General features: G+C 41.8%; 1 protein-coding gene across 2 annotated transcripts in view; it reads left to right on the top strand.

Moving 5' to 3' along the window:
• Nucleotides 1-25,283, top strand: part of PDGFD (platelet derived growth factor D) — a 232,336-nt gene that overhangs the window by 153,939 nt on the left and 53,114 nt on the right. For both annotated transcript variants that reach the window (XM_008150186.3, XM_008150185.3), the window contains exon 3: nucleotides 1,010-1,190. In XM_008150186.3, the coding sequence (XP_008148408.1) occupies nucleotides 1,010-1,190 (181 nt within the window). The remainder of the gene's footprint in view (nucleotides 1-1,009; nucleotides 1,191-25,283) is intronic.

Here is a 25,283-nt window from a genome sequence, read left to right as displayed (position 1 = left end):
AATTTTCCTAGGTCTTACTCACCAGCCTCAATGCCACTGTTCACTGTGAATGTAAATCATTTGCATTGAGAAGTCATTTGGGGAGAGGTAGAAGGGAGAAGTGAGACACTGATGCCCAGAACCAAAAGGCAAATAGTTCAGCTCATCAAGTACAATGTTCCAAGATTTGAGTGTCTGAAAATAGTATAAATTGTCCCTAGGATGGCAACTCTGTCACTGAAGATGTCCTATTGTGTGTTGGAAATGTGGGATGGAATGGATGGCCCTCGAGAATCAAATGGCTGTATGGAATGTCTAAAGAGGTTCAATCCTGGCATCCCATGTTTCTCTGACCAAGGCCAAAGGGGAATCTATGGTCTTAGGCTCATTCACATCCTGGTTGGACCAGCCCAGATATTTACAGTTCTGATTAGCACACATCCTTACCCAAGTCATATGCTTTCCATTATGATAAAAGTCATATTTTATTATATTATCCTTCCAAAAGACAGTGTCCAAAAAGAAAAATTAGTGCTTTCTATTGTGCAATGAAAATGCTGGTTCTGTATGCTGTACAGATATAGATTAGTTCCTTTTTAAAGAAAGTACTGGTGTGGTTAATTAATTCAAAGTGGGATTTGTCTGAAAAACTTTATATAGCAAATATTTGACCATATAATTAGGGCAACATCTTCTCAAATATGATGATAGATTATAGTTATTAGTTTTTTCCAGGCAAACCTTATAAGCCAGATGCTCAGAATGTAGCCTGTTTTGATTATTAATGATTTGAGAACAGTCATGGCTAAATGTGTATAAAGGTTCTCTCAGAACAGATTGTGGAAGTTTGTATTTAGAAAACCTAATCCAAAAACTAGCTTTGATTTTAACATGTCTGTAGGTTATAATTTTTATTCTACCTAGTAGGTAATAAGAAATCACATATGTTAGTTTTAACTTATAAGTGAAAGTATGAATTTCAAAGTCTACTTTAATAAAAATTTGTTTCTTTTTGTGAAATTGATACTAGATATGATTTTGTGGAAGTTGAAGATGTATCTGAAACCAGTACCATTATTAGAGGACGATGGTGTGGACACAAGGAAGTTCCTCCAAGGATAACATCAAGAACAAACCAAATTAAAATAACATTTAAGTCTGATGACTACTTTGTGGCTAAACCTGGATTCAAGATTTATTATTCTTTTGTGGTAAGTATCTTAGCCATGCTGCGATTAAAAGAAGAGACTGGTTTCATGAAGTATAGAGATCATTTTCTATGATTAAACACAGTGCTGTGAGGGTGAAGGAATTTTATTAATTCCCTTTGGTATACTTTGTTCCTACCGATAGCCAAAATGCTAGAGCTGTTTTTAGTAAGGAATACCATTTTGGATCTATGAAGTCAACTCTTGGGCCCATTTTGAAACACACACACACACACACACACACACACACACACACACACACCAAAAAAAAAAAAAAAAAAAGATAATAACATAGTGAATAAAAAAAGTAAAATGGTTTATAGTAAAGCAGTTACTATATTACCTTTGATTCAATTGAAGCAAGATAAATGTATAGCCAGATAGAAGGTGAGAGTTGAGCCACTTAAATTTGAAAGTTGTCTGTGTATTTCTGATCACATAAAAGGGTCCTAATGATTTTAGTGTAAATGATCACTCAAACTTGGGAAGTGTCTGTGTTATAATCATAGAGCCTCAGAGATATCAAGCATCTTAAAGATCATAAGGTGTATTCAGGACCCAAGAGTTGGATTCTTGTCTACTACACCCATGCTTGTTTGTGGTATCTCCTCTACTAAAACGCCTCAGTAGTTATTTCCAGCTTTAAGTGGTTCTGACTGTTAGAAAATGTTTAATGTTTTATCAAACCAAAATTGACATTGTAGTTAATTCTACTTGTTGAGTCACATACAATCACAGCCACTTCTTCAGTTAATCAGTCATTCATAAAACAGAATAAAGTTCCTGCTCATTGTTAGACAGTCTCATAGGTACAGTAGATACAAAGGTAAGCAGGACAGACAGGTTCTTGACCTTCTCCTGGAACTTATAGTTTGATAAATATAACAATTAAAAAGGGGTAACCGCCCTGGCCAGTATGGTTCAGTTGGTTGGAGTGTTATCCCATACATGGAAGGATTGCAGGTTTGAGGCCCAGTCGGGGCACGTGTTTCTCTCTCACATCAATGTTTCTCTCTATCTCCCTTCCTCTCGCTCTAAAATCAATAAGCATAAGCTTGGGTGAAGATTTTTAAAAAGGGGTAACAACTGAGAATGATGAGTATTAAGACAGAAGTACTGGGTGTGATAGGTCTAGCCCAGGAGAGGGCAGAATAATTTTGCATATATATATATATATATATATATATATATATATATATATATATATATATACTAGAGGCCCAGTGCATGAAATTCGTGCACGGCGGGGAGGTGGGGTAGCAGGGGGTGTTGTCCCTCAGCCCTGCCTGCAGTCTCTCCAATCTGGGACCCCTCAAGGGACCTTCATTTTTTCCTTCAAGAGTGTGGTGGAAAAACCCTAGATTACCTTCTTGGATTCTTATAACCCAAATTACCAAGAACACTGCAATTGGTGGCCTACAGGGAGCTTAGCCAATGAGTTGTCAGAAAAGGTATTTACTCTCAAAATGGTTTGGCTCAGTGGATAGACCGTGGGCCTGCAGACTGAAGGGTCCCAGGTTTGATTCCTGTTAAGGGCATGTACCTTGGTTGGAGGCATATCCCCAGTGGGGAGTGTGCAGGAGGCAGCTAATGGATGTTTCTCTCTCATTGATATTTCTGACTGTCTATCCCTCTCCCCTCTTCTCTGTAAAAAAAAATAAAATAAAATAAATAAATAAATAAATAAATAAATAAATAAATAAATTCTTTTTTTGAAAGGTGTATCCTCTGCAGCTCATGCAGCCCCTGGGTTGTGACCACTGGGCTAGGGGCGTGTCCCTGCCACCCGGTGGTAGCTGCCGGGGTCTCCACACACCCCAGAGGCCAGCAGCCATCCCCCTGTGGAGGGCGCTAGGCTGGGGGCATGGACACAAACCACCACTTGGTACTGGAGCTTGGAAAGCCTCTGGGGCGGGGTGGGAACATCTGGTCTCCAAATGCCCCAAGGCCAGCAGCCAGCCCCACCATGGGCCCCAGGCTCGAGGCTTGCAGGGACCCTGGGCAGCACGCAGTGGTGGCCGCCAGGGTCTCGGCAAACCCAGAAGGCCAGCAGCAGCCCCTGGTCCTGGGCGCCTGGCTGGGGGTGTGGCCCCAAACCGCTGCTTTGTGCAGGAGCCTTTGCAAGCGGCTTGGGGAGACCAGCAGCCAGCCTGACCATGGGCCTCAGGCTCGGGGCTTGCAGGGACCCCAGGCAGCACACAGCAGTGGCCGCCAGGGTCTCGGCACACCCCAGAGGCCAGCGGCAGCCCCCAGTCTTGGGTGCCTGGCTGGGGGCGTGGCCCCAAATCGCTTACAAAGGCTCCTGCACAAAGCGGCGGTTTGGGGCCACACCCCCAGCCAGGCGCTCAGGCTCAGGGCTTGCAGGGACCCCGGGCAGCACACAGCAGTGGCCGCCAGCATCTTGGCACACCCCAGAGGCCAGTGGCAGGCCCTGGTCCTGGGCGCCTGGCTGGAGGCGTGGCCCCAAACCGCAGCTTTGTGCAGGAGCTTTTGCAAGTTGCTGGGGGCAGGGCGGAACATCCCCGCATTGCTAAGGTTACTTGGCACCTACACCCATAGGCTCTGAGTGGCCAGGGGGCGTTCTGGGACCCCTGCCGTTCAGGACCTAAGCACGGGCCTATAGGCTAGGAGCGGCCTGGGTCCGGAGGATGTTTCCTGGACCCAGGCCACTCAGCGCCTGCATATGCAAATTAACCGCCATCTTGTTCGCTCTGATTGGCTGTGGGCGTAGCGGAGGTGCGGTCAATTTGCATGTTTCTCTATTATATATATATATATAATCTTAAATATTCCTGAGTCCTTTAACTGTGCATAGTATATTGTCTTTTGTTCTCTCAGCAACATTTTCTCACTCTCATTCAGTTTGTTTCCATCCCCTTTCAAAACGCAAGTGGCAATATAGACCACAGTACTATATATTGAATGAATTCGTGGGGTTTTTCCTCTTATGAGTTAAATTTAGAATAGAAACAAATCTTGCTTTTTGTAAACTAAAGTGTTTTTTTTGTTTTGTTTTGCGTTATTGGGAATCGTTGAATACTAAATGAATTCTACATCAGAACCTTGTAAATGAAGGAAATAGCATGTGGTAACACTGTTCCAGTTTTAATTTGAAAGTAATCCATCAAGCATGATTTATATTATTGCAAACTCATGCAGTGCTGCTCAGCATTAAAATTGAAGGGTGAGCCTTTGGTCTCTACATTTCTTTGCTTTTTAATGTGTTCAATGATGCATGTGTTCTCAATTGTTCATGGAAAAAACAGGTTTGGCATGTGATGGATAGGCTTAATGAAGGACCTCCCCCCTCTCCTTTTCTTCAAGCACTATTAGTGTGAGTTTGTATACTTTTTTATGAAGCTTTGGTTGTGACTAAGTCGAATGGTTCATAAATCATTTAGAAACACCTCAACACTAATACAACATCTTTAAGGCAAAGTAATATCTTTTTATAGAAAAGGCAGTACAAGTATGACTTCAGGGAAGGCTGAGTACTCCTGTTTGAGGAGTAGTTTTGCAGTATGGTGGAGGCTCACCACTCATCTCCTAGCCAGTGTGAAGTGGAATTTTGTGCAGTCTCTGTGGTTTGAATGCGAACTATTTGGCATCACTCCACTCACTCATTCACCTCCACCAGGAGCGACCTTCAATTATGTTTTTTTAGAAATGTTGATAGTATAACATTTTTGTGCATTTCTCTACTGGCCACTTGGTCTGCATTGATTGAGAATAATCTAGGCTCTCTTTCCACTCCTGAAAGGCTTCTGGCACAAAACATGATCAGTTAGGGTCCACACACATCGGTGGCTGAATTCCAAGAGGTAGAATGAGCTTAACCTTCAGGAGTATATAGACTCCAGACCTATGTGATTTTTTTATTTTATTAAACTCTTCCATTTGAGTCTTGCTCTGTAGGGACAGAAGGTCAATTTTGGCTTGGCCAATGTATTGGGAAGATCATTTTGTTCATGTTTAAAGTTTACTTGGAGAGACAATAAAGCAGAGTTTTTTAACTCAAATGTATAGAGTCTGGGCTTAAAACTCAAAATGGGCCAAGTGTGAATTGACAAGTAGAGAGTGGGATTGAAAATGGCAGGTCTTCTTTAAGTCTGTAAATAATGAGTTGTAACATGTATTGAAGGCCCATAAAACCTCTAGGGGTTAGAGGCAGCTGTTATGCAACTGCAGGTTTAAGGAGTGCAATGCGGTACCATCTCATGCCTGTCAGAATGGCTATCATCAACAAATCAACAAATGACAAGTGCTGGAGAGGATAAGGAGGAAAAGGAACCCTCGTGCACTGCTGGTGGGAATGCAGACTGGTGCAGCCACTGTGGAGAACAGTATTGAGTTTCCTCAAAAAACTAAAAATAGAACTCCCATTTGACCCAGTGATCCCACTTCTAGGAATATATCCCAAGAAACTAGAAACACGAATCAGAAAGGATATATGCACCCCTATGTTCATAGTGGCACAATTCACCATAGCTAAGATTTAGAAACAGCCTAAGTGCCCATCAGCAGATGAGTGGATTAAAAAACAGTGGTACATCTACACAATGGAATACTATGCCACAGTAAAAAAGAAGGAGTTCTTACCATTTGCAACAACGTGGATGGAGCTGGAGAGCATTATGCTAAGTGAAATAAGCCAGGCAGAGAAAGATAAATATCACATGATCTCACTCATTTATGGAATGTAATGAACAACATAAACTGATGAACAAAAACAGATCCAGAGACAGAGAAACATCGATCAGAACGTCAAACCTCAGAGAGAAGGTAGGGGACGGTGGGAGTAAGGGGAAAAGATCAACCAAAGGACATATATGCATGCATATAAGCCTAACAAATGGACACAGACAACAAGGGGGTGAGGGCATGAATGGGGGTAATGGGGAAATAAGGACACATATGTAATACCTTAATCAATAAAGAAGTTTAGCCGAAACCGGTTTGGCTCAGTGGATAGAGCATCGGTCTGCGGACTGGAAGGTCCCAGGTTCGATTCCGGTCAAGGGCATGTACCTTGGTTGCGGGCACATCCCCCGGTGGGGGGTGTGCAGGAGGCAGCTGGTCGATGTCTCTCTCTCATCGATGTTTCTAGCTCTCTATCCCTCTCCCTTCCTCTCTGTGAAAAATCAATAAAATATATTTTTTAAAAATAAAAAAATAAAGAAGTTTAAAAAAATAAAAAGATATCAAAATAAATAAATAAAGGAGTGGTAGGTGCTAGGGAAATTGAACCTTAGAATAGTTTTTGAGAAATCAAGTGCTCTTTAAAAATGGCAAGTGGCTATTTGGATCAGTCAAGATCAGCTCCATTGGGAAGTCTTGCCTCTCCCTTGCCTCAGTGACTCTCCGTGTACAAGGACTTCTGACAATGCAGGTTATAGGTGTCTAGGGACACATGAGCCTCTTGCACAAAAGTCAAATCTACATGGTCCATGTTTATAATGTTTTTGGAATACCAAGTCCAGTTTTTCATCAAGTTTTCACAGTGATGGTGAACCTATGACACGCGTGTCAGCACGGACACGCGTAGCCATTTCTGATGACACGCGGCCGCATGCCGAGGATGAAACATTTGCTGATCCTGAGGATGAAACATTTGCGACTAGAGTCTTGGAGTTAGTTTTTTTCCTCAAAGTGACACACTACCCGAGTTATGCTCAGTTTTTTGGCGAAGTTTGACACACCAAGCTCAAAAGGTTGCCCATCACTGGTCTAGCAAAATGTGGAAGACATAGATAATATCAATATCATTTACTTTTGGTTGAGAATGATTCTTATATTACAACTAGAGGCCTGGTGCACAGATTCGTGCACTGGTGGGGTCCCTCAGCCTGGCCTGCACCCTCTCGCCATCTGGGACCCTTCGGGGGATGTTGGACTGCCTGGTTCAGCCCACCTGCAGGGATCAGGCCAAAACTGGCAGTCTGACATCCCTGGAGGGATGTAGTAGTGTGCAAAGTGGCAGACGGCCTGGGAGGAGCCCAAGCCCTGGCTGGGCTTTGCACTGCTCCTGCTCATCCCAGCCCCACTGCACCTGCAGCCACAGCCCCGCCGCTCACTAGCGCTGCAACAGAGATGGGAGAGGCTCCCGCTGCCGCAGCTGCACTCACCAGCTGTGAGCCCGGCTTCTGGCTGAGTGGCGCTCCCGCTGTGGGAGTGCACTGACCACCAGGGGGCATCACCTGCGTTGAGTGTCTGCCCTCTGGTGGTCAGTGTGTGTCATAGTGACAGGTCAACCAGTCGCTTAGGCTTTTATATATATAGATTTTGTTTCATGTGCTTAGAATTCAGTATCTACCTTTTTTACAGCACCTATCACAGTCTCTCCTGGGGTAAGGCAGGTACCACAGCCACATAGGACCAGGCTGTGCTGTAAAGATCATTTTGGATTGAATAGGGTTTCCCTTGGTACTAATGGTGTGATATTAAACAAGTTTCTTACCCTTTGCTTTTATATCTGTAAAATGGGGATAATAATTAGAGTTGGTGTGAGATTTTAAAATGATCACAAATATTTAGCATAGCACCTAGGATATAATAAATTTTCTCAATAAATAATAGTGATAATGATCCTACCTTTACCATCACAAATGGTGTATATATCTTTCTTCCAGGTAATTGGTAATGAATTATTTGAGAGTAGGACAAGTATCTTATTCCTGTGGGTATTTTACAGATTGCCTTGTTTATCTATGGCTAGATAGCGCATTTGTTGAATTGACTCTTTTCTGAGAATATATGATTTATAATAAGGATTGCCTAACTTCATTTTCTTGCTCACCTGTTCAGCCTTCTATATATATATATATATATATATTATATATATATATATATATATATATCTCATTGATTTTTTTACAGAGAGGAAGGGAGAGGGATAGAGAGCTAGAAACATCGATGAGAGAGAAACATCGACCAGCTGCCTCCTGAACACCCCCTACTGGGGATGTGCCCGCAACCAATGTACATGCCCTTGACCAGAATCGAACCTGGGACCCTTCAGTCCGCAGCCTGACGCTCTATCCACTGAGCCAAACCGGATTCGGCGTGTTCAGCCTTCTTTTGTGATTTTTGCTCCATTGAAGAGAATAGACATTTTCAGAGGCCATAATTAAGCTAATATTATCAAATGCTTGATAGCAAGATATAATTGTCTAAGTAAATTAGGCTCTCCCACCTCAAATCTGTTTTTTGGGGTTATAAATGGATTGATATTTTTATGAAGGCCATTTAGTAGATTATTGGAAAGGTGTCCAATTACAAGGCTCCAAAGTATGATGTGCAAGAAATGAGCAGCATAAGTATGAATTTCAGTTCTACTGCTTACCGGCTGAGGGCTCAATTTTTCATCTATAAAATGGTGATAATATTACCTAAGATTAAATAGATGTGAGGATTAAATTAGATAACTTTTAAGGCACTATGCCTAAATAAGTTATTAATTACTCAAATGTCTGCTGCTCTTATTGTTATCATTATCATTGCTATTGTCATGAATGTACCAGGCAACCAGTGAACTTGCTGGACCTGTACACAAAGCCCAGTGGTTAGTGTGTACTTGTGCACATGTACAGACACCTCTGACCATGATCCACTTCCTCTATCCAGCTTAGAAACATTTTATTGTAACAAACACAAAAAGTTGTATATGTTTAACAGAAGGCACATTTTCAAAATTCAAAAGTAAAAAATCAAGGTATTTGAAAGTTACTCAGAAACTTTCTTTCTGTATTAACAAGCTAGTTTATTTTCTACAAAAACAAAAACACAGTTTTATCAGGCCAGTTACTTAACTATGTATCTATGCAATTTGAATTAACTTCAAGTGGTGCAGTGAGATTTCCACTGAGATTAAAATTCTACATGAATCATGGTTTTGCATTATAAATAATTATGTAAAATAGAAGAAGATGGAGAAGAAGAAAAGAAGAAAAAGGAGAAATAGAACCAAGGAGTTGAATAATATCATATCTCAATTATAACAACTTTTGCAGATTCTTTTTTATTATTATTACTGATTTGAGAGAGAGAGAGAGGAGAGAGAGAGAGAGAGAGAGAGGAACATCAATTAGTTGTTCCACTTATTTATGCATTCATTGGTTGCTTCTTGTATGTGCCCTGACCAAAGGTCAAACCCATGACCTTGGCATTTTGGGACGGCACTCTAACCAATTGAACTACCGGGCCATGTCCTTTGAAGATTCTGGGTTTCCCTAAAACTTAGCAGTTAATGAAACAAAATCTGGTAGGCAAGACATCCTCATTTGCCTACCCTGAGTTTTGAAAGACAGCTAGAGAATGAAGGAGGACCCCATTTACTTTTCTCTATAAAATGTGTGAGAATTCCATCTTTAATTGCATAGTCAGGAAAACTTAGGTGAGTGTTTGGAGCATCCACTGGTGTTGCAGCCACGTCAGCCAGGACTGTAATAGAGCTAAGGACAGCCAAATTGGGGATCCTCACAGCAGAATGTGTGAAAGTTTATTCCTTTCAAAATCACCCTACTGAAGATTGGGAGCTATAAGGGCTTCAATATTGTTATTTAAGTGCCTACTGTGAGGCAGACCAGCCACAACCCTGGAGATACAGAGTTTCTACCCTCAGGATCTTGCATGGTAGTGGGAGGAAAGAGACAACAAACACGTAAGTAAATGTCCCCCCAAAATGTATGCACACTTTAACAGCTGATTCTATTACATTTTTAATGTGAAATGTATTTTAATAAACACTTCTATAATTATTCAAAGTGTGTATACATTTTTTTGGGACATGCTCTAGGGTAGTAAGTACTTATATACAAACAAATTATTTGAAGTTCAATAAAGGCCAGAAATAAGGTAAAAGAGAGCAGTGTGATGGAGAATGACTGGGAAGGGGCTCAGTCCAGCTAGAGAGTCAAGGAAGACCTGCGCATGTAGCCTTTGAGTTGAGACCTAAAGGCTTAGGAGGAGGTACCCATGAGAAGCTATGCGAGAAGAGTGCTTTAAGCAAAGCAAAGCAAATGCTAAGACCCTGGAATAGAAAAGAGATCTCTTTCCTTTGAAAGTAATAAGTATTTTGATTTCTTAGGACTTAGGCTGCTGGAAGAAAGCAAACATAAGAGAGGGAAGTAGAGCAGTCCCTAACCATTGTCTCACTCAACAGTGAGAAAGGAGATTTCTTATGCCTATCTCAGCCCATCCCTATTTTGAGTATCTCTCAAGTTTTTTAGTACTGAGACCTGATAAACTTTTTTAGGTAGCGAAAACCAGAGGGTCAGCTAAGGCCAGATGCTTAAGAAAGTATTAGTAAGATATCAAATGAAGTCTAAGGCAGAAATAAAACCAGGGTCAGACAGGAGAGTAGAGCAAGAGAGGCAAATGCATGCTCAAAAATTACTAACTAAATGTTGTTGCACTAGGCCACCAACCTTAAGAGCTTCAAAGGGTGTTGGTTGAAGCAGGTAATGTCTCATTGTTGCTACATTTTATAGGCAAGGGTAGATAAGTGGTCTTATTTGAAATTTTACAAGTGTTGTAAAATTTCATCAATTACAGAGATCATTTTAATGGATTAGGGGGTCTCATTGGGTAAGTTTAATGTATCAGTTATTTAATCAGATTGCTTTCCTAAAACCTGAATACATAATGAGAACTTTAATAGAGTTCATGAGATAGGCATAGGAAAATTTAATATAGTCTTGGAGCAAAGGATAATTTAACAAAGTGTATATATAGCCAGGTCTAGAAGCAAATGGTAGTGGGTAAGCAGAATGAAGAGGAAGTGGGCTCTTGCAATAGGGAGCAGAAGAAGTGGAGTTGGATTTTAAAAAAAGGATTAAGGGAGAAGGAGGAGACAAGAAAGTGAGGTGGAATGAAATCCTATGATAAAGCCGAAACCTGTTTGGCTCAGTGGATAGAGTGTTGGCCTGCGGACTCAAGGGTCCCAGGTTCAATTCCGGTCAAGGGCATGTACCTTGGTTGCGGGCACAACCCCAGTAGGGGGTGTGCAAGAGGCAGCTGATCGATGTTTCTCTCTCATTGATGTTTCTAACTCTATCCCTCTCTCTTCCTCTCTGTAAAAAATCAATAAAATATATTTAAAAAAAAAAAAAAGAAATCCTATGATAATATTATTTGGCCCTGTCTCATTCAGGGCATTGTTGCTAGTTATGCATTTGTTTCAGTGGATTAGTCAACAGACATTTTATTGAGCACCTATTATGTTCCATGCACTATGATACATATTGGATATAGAGTAGGGGACAAAACAGCCAAGGTTCCTGCCATTATAGAACTTATAATTTGGCAGGCACAGTCCTAATGATGGTGGTGATGATAATGATGATAAATCCTATATAATAAAGAGATAATATGCAAATTGACCATCACTCCAATACACAAGATGGCCACCCCCATGTAGTCAAAGATGGCCGCCCCCATGTGGACACAAGATGGCTGCCACAAGATAGCCAGCAGGGGAGGGCAGTTGGGGGTGACCAGGCCAGCAGGGGAGGGCAGTTGTGAGCGACCAGGCCAGCAGTGGAGGGCAGTTAGGGGCAACCAGGCCTGCAGGGGAGGGCAGTTGGGAGGGACCAGGCCAGTTGTGGGCAACCAGGCCAGCAGGGGAGGGCAGTTAGGGGCAACCAGGCCTGCAGGGAAGTGCAGTTGGGGGGGACCAGGTCTGCAGGGGAGGGCAATTGGGGGGGTCTAGGCCTGCAAGGGAGGGCAGTTTGGGAGGACCAGGCCAGCAGGGGAGGGCAGTTGAGGGGGACCAAGCCTGCAGGGGAGGGCAGTTGAGGGGGACCAGGCCAGCAGGGGAGGGCTATTGGGAGCAACCAGGCCTGCAGGGGAGGGCAGTTACGGGCAATCGGGCTGGCAGGGGAGCAGTTAGGTGTTGATCAGGCTGGCAGGGAGTGGTTAGGGGGTGATTAGGCTGGCAGGCAGAAGTGGTTAGGGGTAATCAGGCAGGCAGACAGGCGAGCAGTTGGGAACCAGTAGTCCTGGATTGTGAGAGGGATGTCCCAGATTGGAGAGGGTGCAAGCTGGGCTGAGGGACACCTCCCCCCACACACACCAGGCACAAATTTCATGCACCAGGCCTCTAGTATATTTATAAAATAAAATAAAATAAAAAATACAGCATCTAACTCTTTGGGTTTTGTGAAGATTAAATACATGAGGCAAAGTATATGAAGTGTTTAATGCAGTGCCTAGCATATCATAAATAATCTGCTGCTACTGAATTGTACATTGTAAGTAGACTGATTTTAAAAATATATAGAATTTAGACCTTCAGCATCTTAGAGATCTAGTGCCTAGGCCAACGCTCTTATTTTACAAGTGAGGCAATGAACACAGATTAGGTGACTTTACAAATTAAACAGTGAACCCAGAGAGGTTATATGTTTGTGGGTGGTCACAGAGCTCACATATACATGTTATCCATGAGATATAAAGCTGTGGATCAGTTTTAAAGAAAAATAAGATACCTAAAATTTTGCATACAATTTCAGGGAGCCCCCTGAATCTCATTTATGATGTCCTATGAGTCTGTCAGACGTGGTGAAGAGCCCCACACATACTGCCGCTGCGTGCCATCTGACATTTGGAATGTTTTCTGCCATGTTGACAAGCATATGTTTGAAATAATACTTTACTACTGTAATTAATTTTCCTCGTAAACCCTATGTGCTGATCACATGAGCAGATGACTCCCCATGTGTGAAGCAACATGTGCAACTTTGAGAGGGATGCTGTTCGATGACACCTGGACAGTGCAATGTCCTTGTTTATCTATAATTTCATTACACAAGCATGCTACAAGTAAACTTTCACTCTTGAAAACCAGAAATATGTAGTGATTTTAAATGATTGTGCCTCTTCATATACATATAACTTTCTATAACTGTGCTCTTTGATGTACTAATATTTTGGTAAGTCAATGAAATGAGAAAGAAAGAAAAAGAAAAAAAGAAAGGAAAAGAAGACAGAAGAAAGTTATTTGACCATATTAGAAAATGGCTTGCATATTAAAGATATGCCTCAAAGAGCAATATTTCTTTCTTTAAAATCTATGAAGTGAACCTCAGTAAAACAAACAAACAAAACAAAACAAAAAAACACCTCCACCTAATGTTCACTTATAAATTCAACAGGCATTTCAGAGAATGTACTGTGGATAAGAAGAAGAAGAAAGCAATAGTCCTGTGAAGGAGAAACAGTTATAAAATGCTAGGAATGGCCATGATAAAATGTGAATGTAATATTCTGGGCACACAAGGAAGAGATTTACTTAACCTCACAAAGGTGGAGATTGCTGGTGTAAGGGAAGCAAAAAACCTTTTTCCCCTCTACCCCCTTAGGTTCTCTCTGTCTGGGACCCTGCAAATTAGACTGACCAAAGACAGGTTAACAAGAGAAAACAAACAGAAGTTTCTCTTTAAAAATTGATTTTTAGAGGGAGGAAGAGAGAGAGAGAAAAATCAATGTGAGATTGATTGAAAAATCAAGGCAACATTGATGGGTTGCCTCCTGCAAGCCCCCTACAAGGGATGGAGCAAGCAACCGAGGCATGTGCCCTGACTGAAAATTGAACCAACAACCTCCCTGTGCACGGGACGATGCCCAACCAATTGAGCAACACTGGCCAGGGCCAAACAGAAGTTTCTTAATACCAGTGTATGTCATCACACACATGGGAGCACTCAGTGCTGAGTAACTCAGAGCGGTGGTTAGAAGTTACGCTTATATAACATCTAACAGAGGATAAAAATGTTTTAGAGAAATGACAAGACAAAGGAAAGGGACTTAGCGTTTCTAGGATAGCAAATTGTGGAAAATATGTAGATTAGATGGATATATGAAGAAACAAACAAAAGCCAAAGGTTAGTTAGTGAGGTTTGTTATATGTATTCCTATTGCCTCTCTAGGCTGAGAAGGGTCTGGAGTTGTCTGGTGATTAGCATCTGTCCTTCCCGGTAGAGAAGGAAGGGAGGAAACCTTTACAAATGTATGTTCTTCTGGGTCAGTGGTTGGCAAACTGCGGCTCGCGAGCCACATGCGGCTCTTTGGCCCCTTGAGTGTGGCTCTTCCACAAAATACCACGGCCTGGGCGAGTCTATTTTGAAGAAGTGGCGTTAGAAGAAGTTTAAGTTTAAAAAAAATTGGCTCTCAAAAGAAATTTCAATCGTTGTACTGTTGATAGTTGGCTCTGTTGACTAATGAGTTTGCCGACCACTGGTCTAGGTAGTTAGCAGGAGGGCAGAGAGCTTTTTCTATATCTGCTTCTTAACTGCCTTCCGCTTAAAATAACCCCATTCTAACGTGGCGTAGTTGGGGTGGCATATTTGACTACCCTTTATTGGACTGAGTCAGAGAGGAAAGAGCACCCTGGGAAGAGGGTGTTGCCTAAATAAAGGCACAAACTCAAAACAAGCAGGGAGTTTCATATCCCGATGACTTAATTCAAAGTGTTGCTGGTTAAGGGGTACTAATAACCACTTTATTTTTGCCATTAGAAAAGAGGTGCAAAAAGCCAAAATATCATCAGAATAGCAGCTTTATTAATGGTGGTTGAAGAAATGCCAAAGCTCAGGACTCTCTTGTAAATCTAGAGTAATCAGATTTTGGCTGGGACCCAAAGCTGAGTGGGGTGTATTATTATGGTGATGCAGTTTCAGACCAAAGGATTATTTTGAGGGGTCTGGAGTCTATAAAACAGACTTGGGATACGCTTACACACCCCTCTCACTGCATGGAAGATCACAGTCTGAGGGCAGCCAACTCCAAACCCTGCTAATCTTAACAGATGGCCCAGGGAATTGGAGGAGCGTGGACACCCTTCCCAATGGCTGGAGGCAGAAGCAGGCAGCTCAAGAGAGAAATGCAGAAATGGGGTGGGGATAGAGGAAGGAAGGGAGGATGGAGGAAATGATGAAGGGCAGGAATCCATCATGAAAGAGACCAAAGATGTTGATGTCTCCATATCTGTGGGCTGAGGCAGGGATATGGAAGAAAGGCTTTCCTCTTCTAAGTAAGCAAAGAAAGGCTCCTGTGCCCATGGCATCTAAGCCCATAGTGATGGTTATGCCTTGATTTTCCAATCAGTCATCTTTGGTAAAGGTTTTGAGAACTTAATCCCACCTACTTATGGTTCTGAGGAGAGCTAGTTGACCTGCTCCATCTCTCTAAGAATCAGATATTCTGAGTGGCAAGTTGAAGATCCCTGGAACTTTGAGGAAATTCCAGTCTTTTCTTTAAGGTGACAAAAAGGAATTAGAAATCAATCATAGCCTTGGCCGGTTTTACTCAGTGGTTACAGCATCAGCCTGTGGACTGAGGGGCTATGGGTTTGATTCCAGGTCAAGGGCATGTACCTCAGTTGCAGGTTCGATCCCGGCCCAGTCAGGGTGTATGTGGGAGGCAATCAGTTGATGTTTCTCTCTCTCTCTCCCCTTGCTCCCTCCCTCCCTTTCTTTCTTTCTAAAAATCAATGGAAAAGTTATTCTCCAGGGAGAATACAAAAGAAATCAAACAATCAATCCTAAAGACAGAACTCATCTAGTCTTGAAAATAACTGTCCTTAATGTTCCCTTTATCAGTGGGAATGTAACAGATTAAGGCTGACCTCTGTTCAACATTGCTTCTTTCACCTGTGAGAAAAATTGAGCTACAAAGTGACTGGTCTCTTTTTTGCAATTGAAAATCAAAACTGGACAGGCAAAAAATAAATTTTAGAAAAGAAAGAGGTTGAAAACGCGTGGAGCCACGTCTGAAAAATAGATACATGAATAGATAGTCAAGTAATCATTGCTTTTTTGCTGAGCCCTGCTCATCACTTCCTGATTGGTCTCCCTACCTCCTGTCTCCACTACCTTCAATCTGTTCTGCACATGGTTGCCAGCTAAAGTAAAGCTGTGATAAATAATTTTCCGGCTGAAAATTCGTGAATGACTTTCAATTTTCTTTGGATTTATGTCTAAACACCTCCCTCTGATACTGAGAGCCTTCCATGTTCTGATCCTAACCTAACAGTCTAGCTTCAATCTCCCTTCTCCCTGTACATATTCTTTAGTCCAGAGAAACAGCATTATTCCCTGGTAGCCCAAATGACTCATGATTATCCATCTTTAATCCCTGGAACTTAATCTATATAATAAAAACCCAGTGGTCGTAATGCTGTAACAACCAAACAACTGGTCACCAGGAGGTGCATGGAGCACCTCTCGGTCCCTCCCCCACTGGACCCCAACCACTTGCCATGAGGGGGGAGGTGGCAGCAGGGCAGGACTGGGAACTGTTGAGTGGGAGTTTCGCGGAGCAGTCGCAGGGCAGGGGGAGAATCACAGGGTGGCAGAGGCCATGCAACAAAGGCCAGGCTAGGCCTAGGGACTCTACTTGTGCACAATTTCGTGCACTGGGCCTCTAGTTGACATATAAAGAGAATCAAGAATCCAAGCCCTTCTCTAATTGTCAAAGACATATTCATGTCAAAGATCCTTCTTGTCTTTAGCTCCTCAATCACATATATTCTTTCTCTTCATCAGGCACTCAGATTGCTGTGTGTGTTTGTTTGTTTGTTTTGTGTTGTGTGTGTGTGTTTTATTATCAACATTATGGTTTTCAAAGAAAAAATAATGTACACATATACCATATAATTTTGAAAATATATATAAAAGTTGAAAGGGGGGAAAAAAAAACCCACCCATAGTTTCCATCACTCGAAATACCACCACTATGAACACTTTGGCACCTTTCTTTTAAATCTCTTTTAATCCATAAAAACCTATGTACATGACTAACTGTCTCTATTAGAAGGAATGCTCCTTGAGAATAGAGTGGCCTTATTCCTACAGGGTCTATCACAGGGCATTGTACCAAGTAGGTGTCAAAATGTTTGAGCTGTACCAACAAATATTAATTGAGTATCTATGATGCAGCCAATAGTTGGGAATAAAAGCAATAAAAGTAATACCCAATGATGTGTAAAGAAAAGATATACTACTTGAAGAATTTATTCCCTCTCACTTTAATGTTGCAGCCATCCCAACATACTTGAAAAATTTATTCCCTCTCACTTTAGGACTTGAAGAATGTATTCCCTCTCACTTTAATGTTGCAGCCATCCCAACATACTAATGTACCTTAGCTGCTTTGATTCTGGACTCATTGGGCATTGGGGGAGGGGGAAGAGTTTGCTTAGGGGTGAGGATGGGGGTGTGAGAGCCATTGTACAGGTCAAATGCCAGTGGTTTGTGGAATGGAATCAGAAATTCTGATTCTAAAATCTGCCTCTACTACGTTTTAACCTCAAGGAGCATATGATTGCATCCGTAACAGCCTAACCTCAGTAGTTCTTACATCAGAATGTAATTCACTTCATAGAGGATGTGGGGTGGGTCCTCTGTTGATGCAGCTGCTTAGCTGTCCTTCCTCATGAAGAATGTTGGCAGCCTTGGAAGGCTCGTGGCTTTTTAATAATTGTAAAATTATCTTTGGGATTCTGATAGTATATCATTCATTGCTGAGGCCTCAAGAGCTTTCCAGGTTTCTAAGATTCTCCAAAGCCACTTTTTTTTTTTTTGAGGTTTTTTTTGACTGAGTAATGCATATAGAGCCAGAATCACTCAAGTTCAAATCTGTATTATCTGTGAGACCTAGGATACATCATTTAAATTGTGCAAGTTATTGTTTCATTTGTAAAATGGAAAGGACCCACCTGCAGCATAAGGCTGTGTAAGGATTACCTTTAAAATATATGGGCTTGCTATACACTGTGTACAACAGATGGAACTACTATTATTACTGTTAATATGTCTTTGGAAGATTAGAATCAAATTAGGTATGCCCGAGGTCCTTTAAGAGGTCTTGTGTCTTAGTCCATCTGGGCTGCTATAACAGAATACCACAGCCTGGATGACTTATAAACAATGGACATTTATTTCTCGCAGTTTTGAGGGCTGGAACATTCAACTTCAAGGCACTGGCAGATTTGGTGTCTGATGAGAGCCAGCTTCCAGGTTCATATTTTTGTTATAACCTCACATTGCAGAAGGGAGGATCGACCTCTCCGTGGCTTTTTTTATAAGGGCACTAATCCCATTTATAAGACCTCCACCCTCATGACCTAATCACCTCCCAAAGGCCCCACCTTCTAAATTTTCACATTGGGGATTAGGTTCCAACATATTAAATTTGGGGGAACAAAAACAGTTAATCCACAGCCTCTTGGACCAAGATGCACTCTTAGACCCTTGGACTAAGAGTAAGGTCAGAGCACTTGTGTAGTGTGATTCCAGTGCCCAGCTAGAAACCCACAACCTGAGGCAATTTTCATAGGACAGGAAGCCAAAAATTCTCATGCTATTCGGCTATGCTATTAGATGTACCCTCCCTCCATTTCTTTTGAATTGTTCATCGAAATATCTTGAGATATACCTTTATTATGAAGATTCTAAACTCAGTTGTATGTTGGGATTTGAAAAGTTCCTTGATGTCCTTGCTATAGAAAGACATCCATTCCTCATCTGATTCTACAAAACACTGTGCAAGCAGCCCTTAAAATATTCCTTTGGCTCAAAAACAAGCCAGGTCTCTGGAAGACTATAGTTGTTCAAGGCCACAAGTACTCAGTGTGATACACTGGCATTTTTTTCCCTCTGAAATACCAAAATCAGCTATTTTTACAAGGAGAAAAAGACACTAAAACCTCATAGCATTTTAATCTGTACATTAAATATCTCTATTACATAGAAACAGGAAATATGAATGAGTAATAGAAATGTATTTCATTTAGCCATGAAGGATAAACTACATAGGGAAGGTTTTTTTTATTATTATTAAAAATATATATAAATATGATTGCAAAGTCTTAACCAAGAAATAATTTCTGAAGGAAAATCACAGTTATGAAGGCAGAGCTCCAAATTATAATTTTAAACCATTATCTAATTCTGATTTAATGGTACTATTAGTTAGAATAAACAACTATAAATGATTTTATTTTCTTCTGTGCTTTTTGTCAGAGTTTCTCTTGTGTAACAAAAATATATGATATATATCAATATGAAAATAAAATGGTGATTGCTAAGGTCAGCTGTAGGCAGGATGGCAAAGCAGACCTAAATTTTTCTGCCCCCTCCTCCTTGGAATCATCTACAACCCTCACCCACCCAACTCGACCCTGCCTCCACTCACATGTTCTTTCCTCATGAATCAAAAATAATGACAAATATAGCTTTCATGTAAGCCAGGCTGTGAACTAATTCTCTAATTAATTTGGTTACTTAATCATTCTACATAGATTTTTGTGGATCTCCATCTCTACGTCAAGTTCCAAGCAAAAGACAGGAAACCTGCCCTTAAGACTGTGAAGTTAGGCAGGCATGATGTGATAAGCAGTAACTGAAATACAAGCTGAGAGGTTGTGGGAGGGGAGGGGAGAGAAAGTAATTGTGTCTGAGCAAAAGAGAAGATGGTCAGGAAATGATTCACAGAGGAAGCAGTAGCTGACGGAATCGAGGCATCATTTAATCCAAGCAGAGGGAACAAAACCAGTTACTGGCTGATAACAGTTTAAAGCCTTTTCCATCCCGAGTTATTTGCATTTAAAAGTAATAAATCCTATAGCTGAAGGGAAGAAAAACAGCCAAAGGCATTTCAGACTTAACTCACAGAATATAATTTAGATAGCATGAAGCATCACAGTTCTAAGAAAATGATTCTTAATCAAGTTTTTGCATTACAGCCATATGTGTTTGTAAATAAGGAACCCAGAATGTAACCCAGGCTTATTGAATTAGAATCTCAGGGAAAGGCCTGCAAAACTCTGCTTTAAAAAGCTCCTCAGCTGATTGTGATATGCTGGCCTATTAAGGACTATTTCTTTGAAAGCAGGGAATGGACTGTGGAATCTCAAAGGGAAAGCAGGGTCAGTGGGTGGATGGGACTAGATCAACCAAAGAATTTGTATGCATATATGCATAACCCAGGAACAAAGACAATAGGGTGGTGAAGGCCTGGGGCAGGGAGGAGGGTGCGTGGACTAGAAGGGGTCAATGGGGGAAAAGGAGGACCTATGTAATACTTTCAACAATAAAAATTAAAAAAAAAAGAATTATTTCCTTTGAGAATAATTCTTCATTTATAAAACAGAACCACAGAGTTTATACCATTCTCTGACCATAACCAACCCCTACCATTCAGCTCACTGCTGCCGTAGCATTGAGTTCACCATAGCGACTTAAAGCACTTACGTTATATGTTGACATTTCTTGGTAATGATACGGGAGTTTTGGACTAGAACAAGAGGAAGGTGTTCCCCGGGCAGGATGGCTTTTCCCAGGCCCGTTGTCCAAGAATGAAACCACAGAGGGAAGATGGTATAGTAAAGGTGGAAATTTATTGAAGAACAAGTACAGACTCCCACGTGGGGAGGGGGAAAGATTCCCACTGAGTCCCTTTTTTCACGGTTTATAAAGGCTACAGTTTTTTTGTGCCTCCATATCCCCTCTGATTGGTCACTATTCCCCTTTGATTTGGTCACTATAGCACTCCTGAGCTTAAACCTCATGTGAAGTTCTCTCTCGCTTCTCCCTCATGGTCCTCCTGTTCCCTTTGGGCTTTCTTCCTCCTTCTTTATTTTGTAAATATAGACCTTTTGCTACTCTCAGCTCCCTTATCTTATGGAAATGTAACTTCTGCTGCTCCCTTGTCTTATGGAAATGTACCCTTTTGCAGCTCTATAGCCCTGTGCTTTTTTCCATGGACCCTTTAATTTTTAAAAATGTCCTAAACCTACCTATTTCACCCCTAAAAAAATCCTTTCATCAAGGTGTCACTTCAAAGACAAAAGAGAGAGAGAGAGAGAGAGAGAGAGAGAGAGAGAGAGAGAGCACTCATGAACACAGACAACATTGTGGGGATTGCAGGGGGGATGGGGAAGTGGAGGTGGAAGAGGATACTGGGGGGATAAATGGTGATGGAGAAAAAAGAAAAAAGGGGAAAAAAGGAACTGGGAAAAAATTGTGTCTGTTGCCAGATCCCATCACTTAGTACAGTGGCATGTGACAGTTGCTCAATTAATGTTCCTGAATGAATTACTGTTTTTGCTCAGGAAACTTCTGTGAAGATCACCTAGGACACCTACAATGTACTAAACACATAGTAAGATTAAAAGAGATAAAATATGAGAAAACACTTTGTAAAATATAAATGCCCCATCCAGTTTTGAGATATTATAACAAACTGCTGAGTGTGTTTGTTTATTCCATTAAAAAGCTTTGTAAGCTGAAGTGTTTTAATCACCGAATTCACATTTTTACATCTAGGCAAATATATGTAAGGCCCATAAAAGGAAACATACTAATAAGTTCTCTTAATTTCACACTCCCTTCTCATACATTCTAGTTCACATCTTCCATTTGCTAATTTTCTGGTTAGAAGCATTAGGAGAGGGTGTATGCGCACAGAGCAGCCACTTTGAAACACAATATCCATGTTCTGATATGATATGTTCCTGAAAAAAGAAAACAAAGTACCCCCCTTACCTTACAAACACCATCCCCATACATTGCCCTTTTTTTTTTTTTCTCTGTAAACCAGATTCCTTTTCTTCTTCTTTTTTTTTAATCCTCACCTGAGGATATTTTTTCCCATTGGTTTTTAGAGAGAGTGGAAGGGAAGGGTAGAGACAGAGAGAGAGAAACATCGATGTGAGACACATCCATTGGTTGCCTCCTGGGGTTGGAATCAAGCCTGCAATGGAGACACTTGCCCTTGACCTGAATCAAAACCAGGACCCTTCAGTCAGCGGGCCGACACTCTAACCATTGAGAAACTCAGCGAGGGCCAGATTTCATTTTGAAGACACATTGTTTTAACCTTCCATTAAGATATCATTTATTTTGCTATTTTTAAAAAAATGCTTAGAGAAAATTTACTTAATAGTGCCCATTTGCTCAGCTGTTAGCAACGAGAAGGACACCTGCTAAGACGATGGTAGCAGATGGGATCTGCACAGGTCCCATCTTCCCATCCTCTCCTCTGCTGTGGAGTGATGTGAGGTTGTTTTCAGCTCACTTACTGTACTGCATCAGCCTTCTTTTCTCCTGTTCTAATAATCCTATAACTTCTGCTTTAATTTTTATAAACTCTAGTTTTCAACACATTTCAGTTTGAATGACTGCTGCCTCATCTTATTATTTGGATTGGTGGTCTCAGCAACCATATTTTTAAAGAGAAGACTAATCTTTATACATAATATATCCCATTATCCTCAACCACATAATGGGTAATTGTCCTTTCTGCTCTTTATTGGTGAAAAAGGATTGCCATTAAGGTTTATTTCTAGACATATTTGGTATATTTGGATCAAAAAAGAACAAGGTAATACATGTAATCTTTGCTTCATCTATGTATACTCATACTATAATTACCAAGAAAGATTTGAAGTGGCTGATTCAATAAGCAATTATGGAGAACTTACTAAATGCATGGTTGTGGGGGATTCAAGAGACCTAGGCCAGCTTTTGAAGAAAAAGTAAAATAATCCTATATAATAAAGAGGTAATATTCAAATTAACCCTCATGCCATCACAAGATGGCTGCACCCACAGTGGAGGCGGGGTTCCTATAATGAGCAATAAGCAGGGACCTGAGGCTGCGCCCCCCCACCCAACGGGGCTTGACGGGGGACCTCAAGGCATGCCCCCCACCCCTGCCCGGGCTGAGGGACCTCAGGCTGCACCCTCTTCCCCGGTGCCAGGCCAGGGGACCTCAGGTCACACCCCCTGCCCAGCGGGGCTTGACGGGGGACCTCAGGCCACGCTCCCCACCTGGCAGGGCTTGATGGGGGACCTCAGACCACGCCCCCCACCCCAGCACTGGGCCAGGGGACCTCAGGCCACGCCCCCTGCCTGGCGGGGCTTGACCAGGGACCTCAGGCTGTGCCCCCTGCTTGGCAGGGCTTGACGGGGTACCTCAGGCTGTGCCCCCCCACACCCAGACGGGCTTGATGGGGGACCTCAGGCTGTGCCCCCCGCCCTGAGTGCGCCAGGAGACCTGAGGCTGTGCCCCCCGCCCAGAGGGGCTTGACAAGGGTGGGGCCAGCTGGGTCTGGGTATTGAGCAATTTCAACACATGCGGGTGGGTGGGGACTTGATTCTGGGTCCTGTGGTGCGCCCCAGACTCTGACAGGAGAAAGATTTTCATACACATTTTACTAATTTTCTTTCATCTCTGCTACATAATTAGTGTAGGACCTTCAGTGAGGCCTTTCAGCTCTCCAAGCCCGAGTTCTCTCATAAAGTGCAATTAGTGAGTCGCAGATTCCATACTAAGACCATAGATGATGTGTCCCGGTACAGAGGCTGGCACGTTGTAGGGGTGCAGGATGGTCACCTACTTCTGCTTTTCAAACTCCTTGCCAAGTAACACCTCTTAAGTTGGGGCTGCTTCTCGCCCCATTAGAAGTGACCCCTTCCTCCTGCATATGTCACATTGGCATCCTACGACTATGCATCTGTAACAATATAGTACACTCATTTGTTTACATGTTAGTCTGACTCTAAAATTTCAGGAACATAATCTTATTGATATCTGCATGCCTAAAGACAGACAAAGCTCCTTGCACAGAGTTGACACTCACTACACACACACACACACACACACACACACACACACACACACACACACTGGTCAAATGAATGGCTATTGCCAAACTTTTATAAAGCTTCTTTTGATATTGGCCAGTTCATTGAAGCTAGGACAACAAAAACTAGAAGTTGCCTTTAGAATTTTCCATCCGACATTCTTAAGTTGTGGTTGAGAACGCTGTAATCGATGAAATGGAAAAGTACGCATATTGATGCTGCTAGATAGTGGACTTCTAAGTAAATGTTTTTTTTCACTATATGATTGGTGTATCAACATGTATTAATATTTGCACCACCTCACTGCACATCTCATCAGTGGCTTGTAAAATCAGATATGAGCCCATCACTAGCACATTCTCAGTAAGGGTGTAGGGTGCCTCCTCTCCGGGAGGCAGTCCATCAGCCTATCTAGATCTCTTGACATGTTTTCTCAAAACTGAGCTTCCAAATCTCATTCCCAGATACTGTGCGGCCAAGATATTGACTGCCAATGTTTTGGGCAACCGAACCCAGCTCAGCTTTCCTGCAACTGTGTTCTCCATAGAACCTCAGAGAGGTGGAAGGGGAAGAATAAAATGAGTGAGTCACGTGGCTCCTCCTGCCCTTTGCCACCTTGCTCTGGCAGTGGTGAATTTGCCCTCTTCCTTCTTCCTGTCTGAGATAGCGGACACTACCTGAAAACCTTTTGGGTTGTCGTAACCAGAAGGGGGTACTATCAGCATCCTGGTGGCAGAGCTCAGCAGTACAGGTCAGTGTTCTACAATGGCTAGGCCACCCTCTCCCTGGCCCCAGGAAAGAACGATGCAGCCCAGAGTGTCAAAGGTGCTGAGTTTGAGGAACCTGCTTCAAGCCATGTGTACACATTTTACTTCCCAACGTTCCTGGGGCGTTTTAGAGAAGGATGTTTGAGGAAAAATGAACAAGAGCAGAGGACCTGTTAGGATTTAAGAAGGCGGGGAGGGAAAAGATTATGTAATGCAAGAGAAAGCTGAGGGAAATTTGCACAAACTACAACTGCTCAGACTTCACTGTAAGCATGCTTTCTTTATGCTATCTATTCCTCCCGTGAGAATTCCCAGCGTGGGTGATCTGAAACTGACATAACTAACAAAATACCTGAAGGTTTGGTAAATATTACAACTAAAGTGTTCTTTTGCTGTTATAACAATTGTGAAGTAAGAAACATCTGTATAGTGGGAGAATGCCTTAATAAGTTAAAATGGATCTTAAACATGAGATGGAATTTCAATACATACACCAAGATAATGTCCTATGTTTTCATTTAAAATTTACAATAAATTCTTTTTTTAAATATATTTTATTGATTTTTTTTTATTTATTTATTTATTTTTTATTTATTTATTTATTTTTTTATTTTACAGAGAGGAAGGGAAAGGGATAGAGAGTTAGAAACATTGATGAGAGAGAAACATCGATCAGCTGCCTC

The sequence above is a fragment of the Eptesicus fuscus genome, chromosome 13, assembly GCF_027574615.1.
Source record: "Eptesicus fuscus isolate TK198812 chromosome 13, DD_ASM_mEF_20220401, whole genome shotgun sequence".
In the NCBI taxonomy this organism is placed as follows: Eukaryota; Metazoa; Chordata; class Mammalia; order Chiroptera; family Vespertilionidae; genus Eptesicus; species Eptesicus fuscus.
This window is presented reverse-complemented; position numbering and strand designations above follow the sequence as displayed.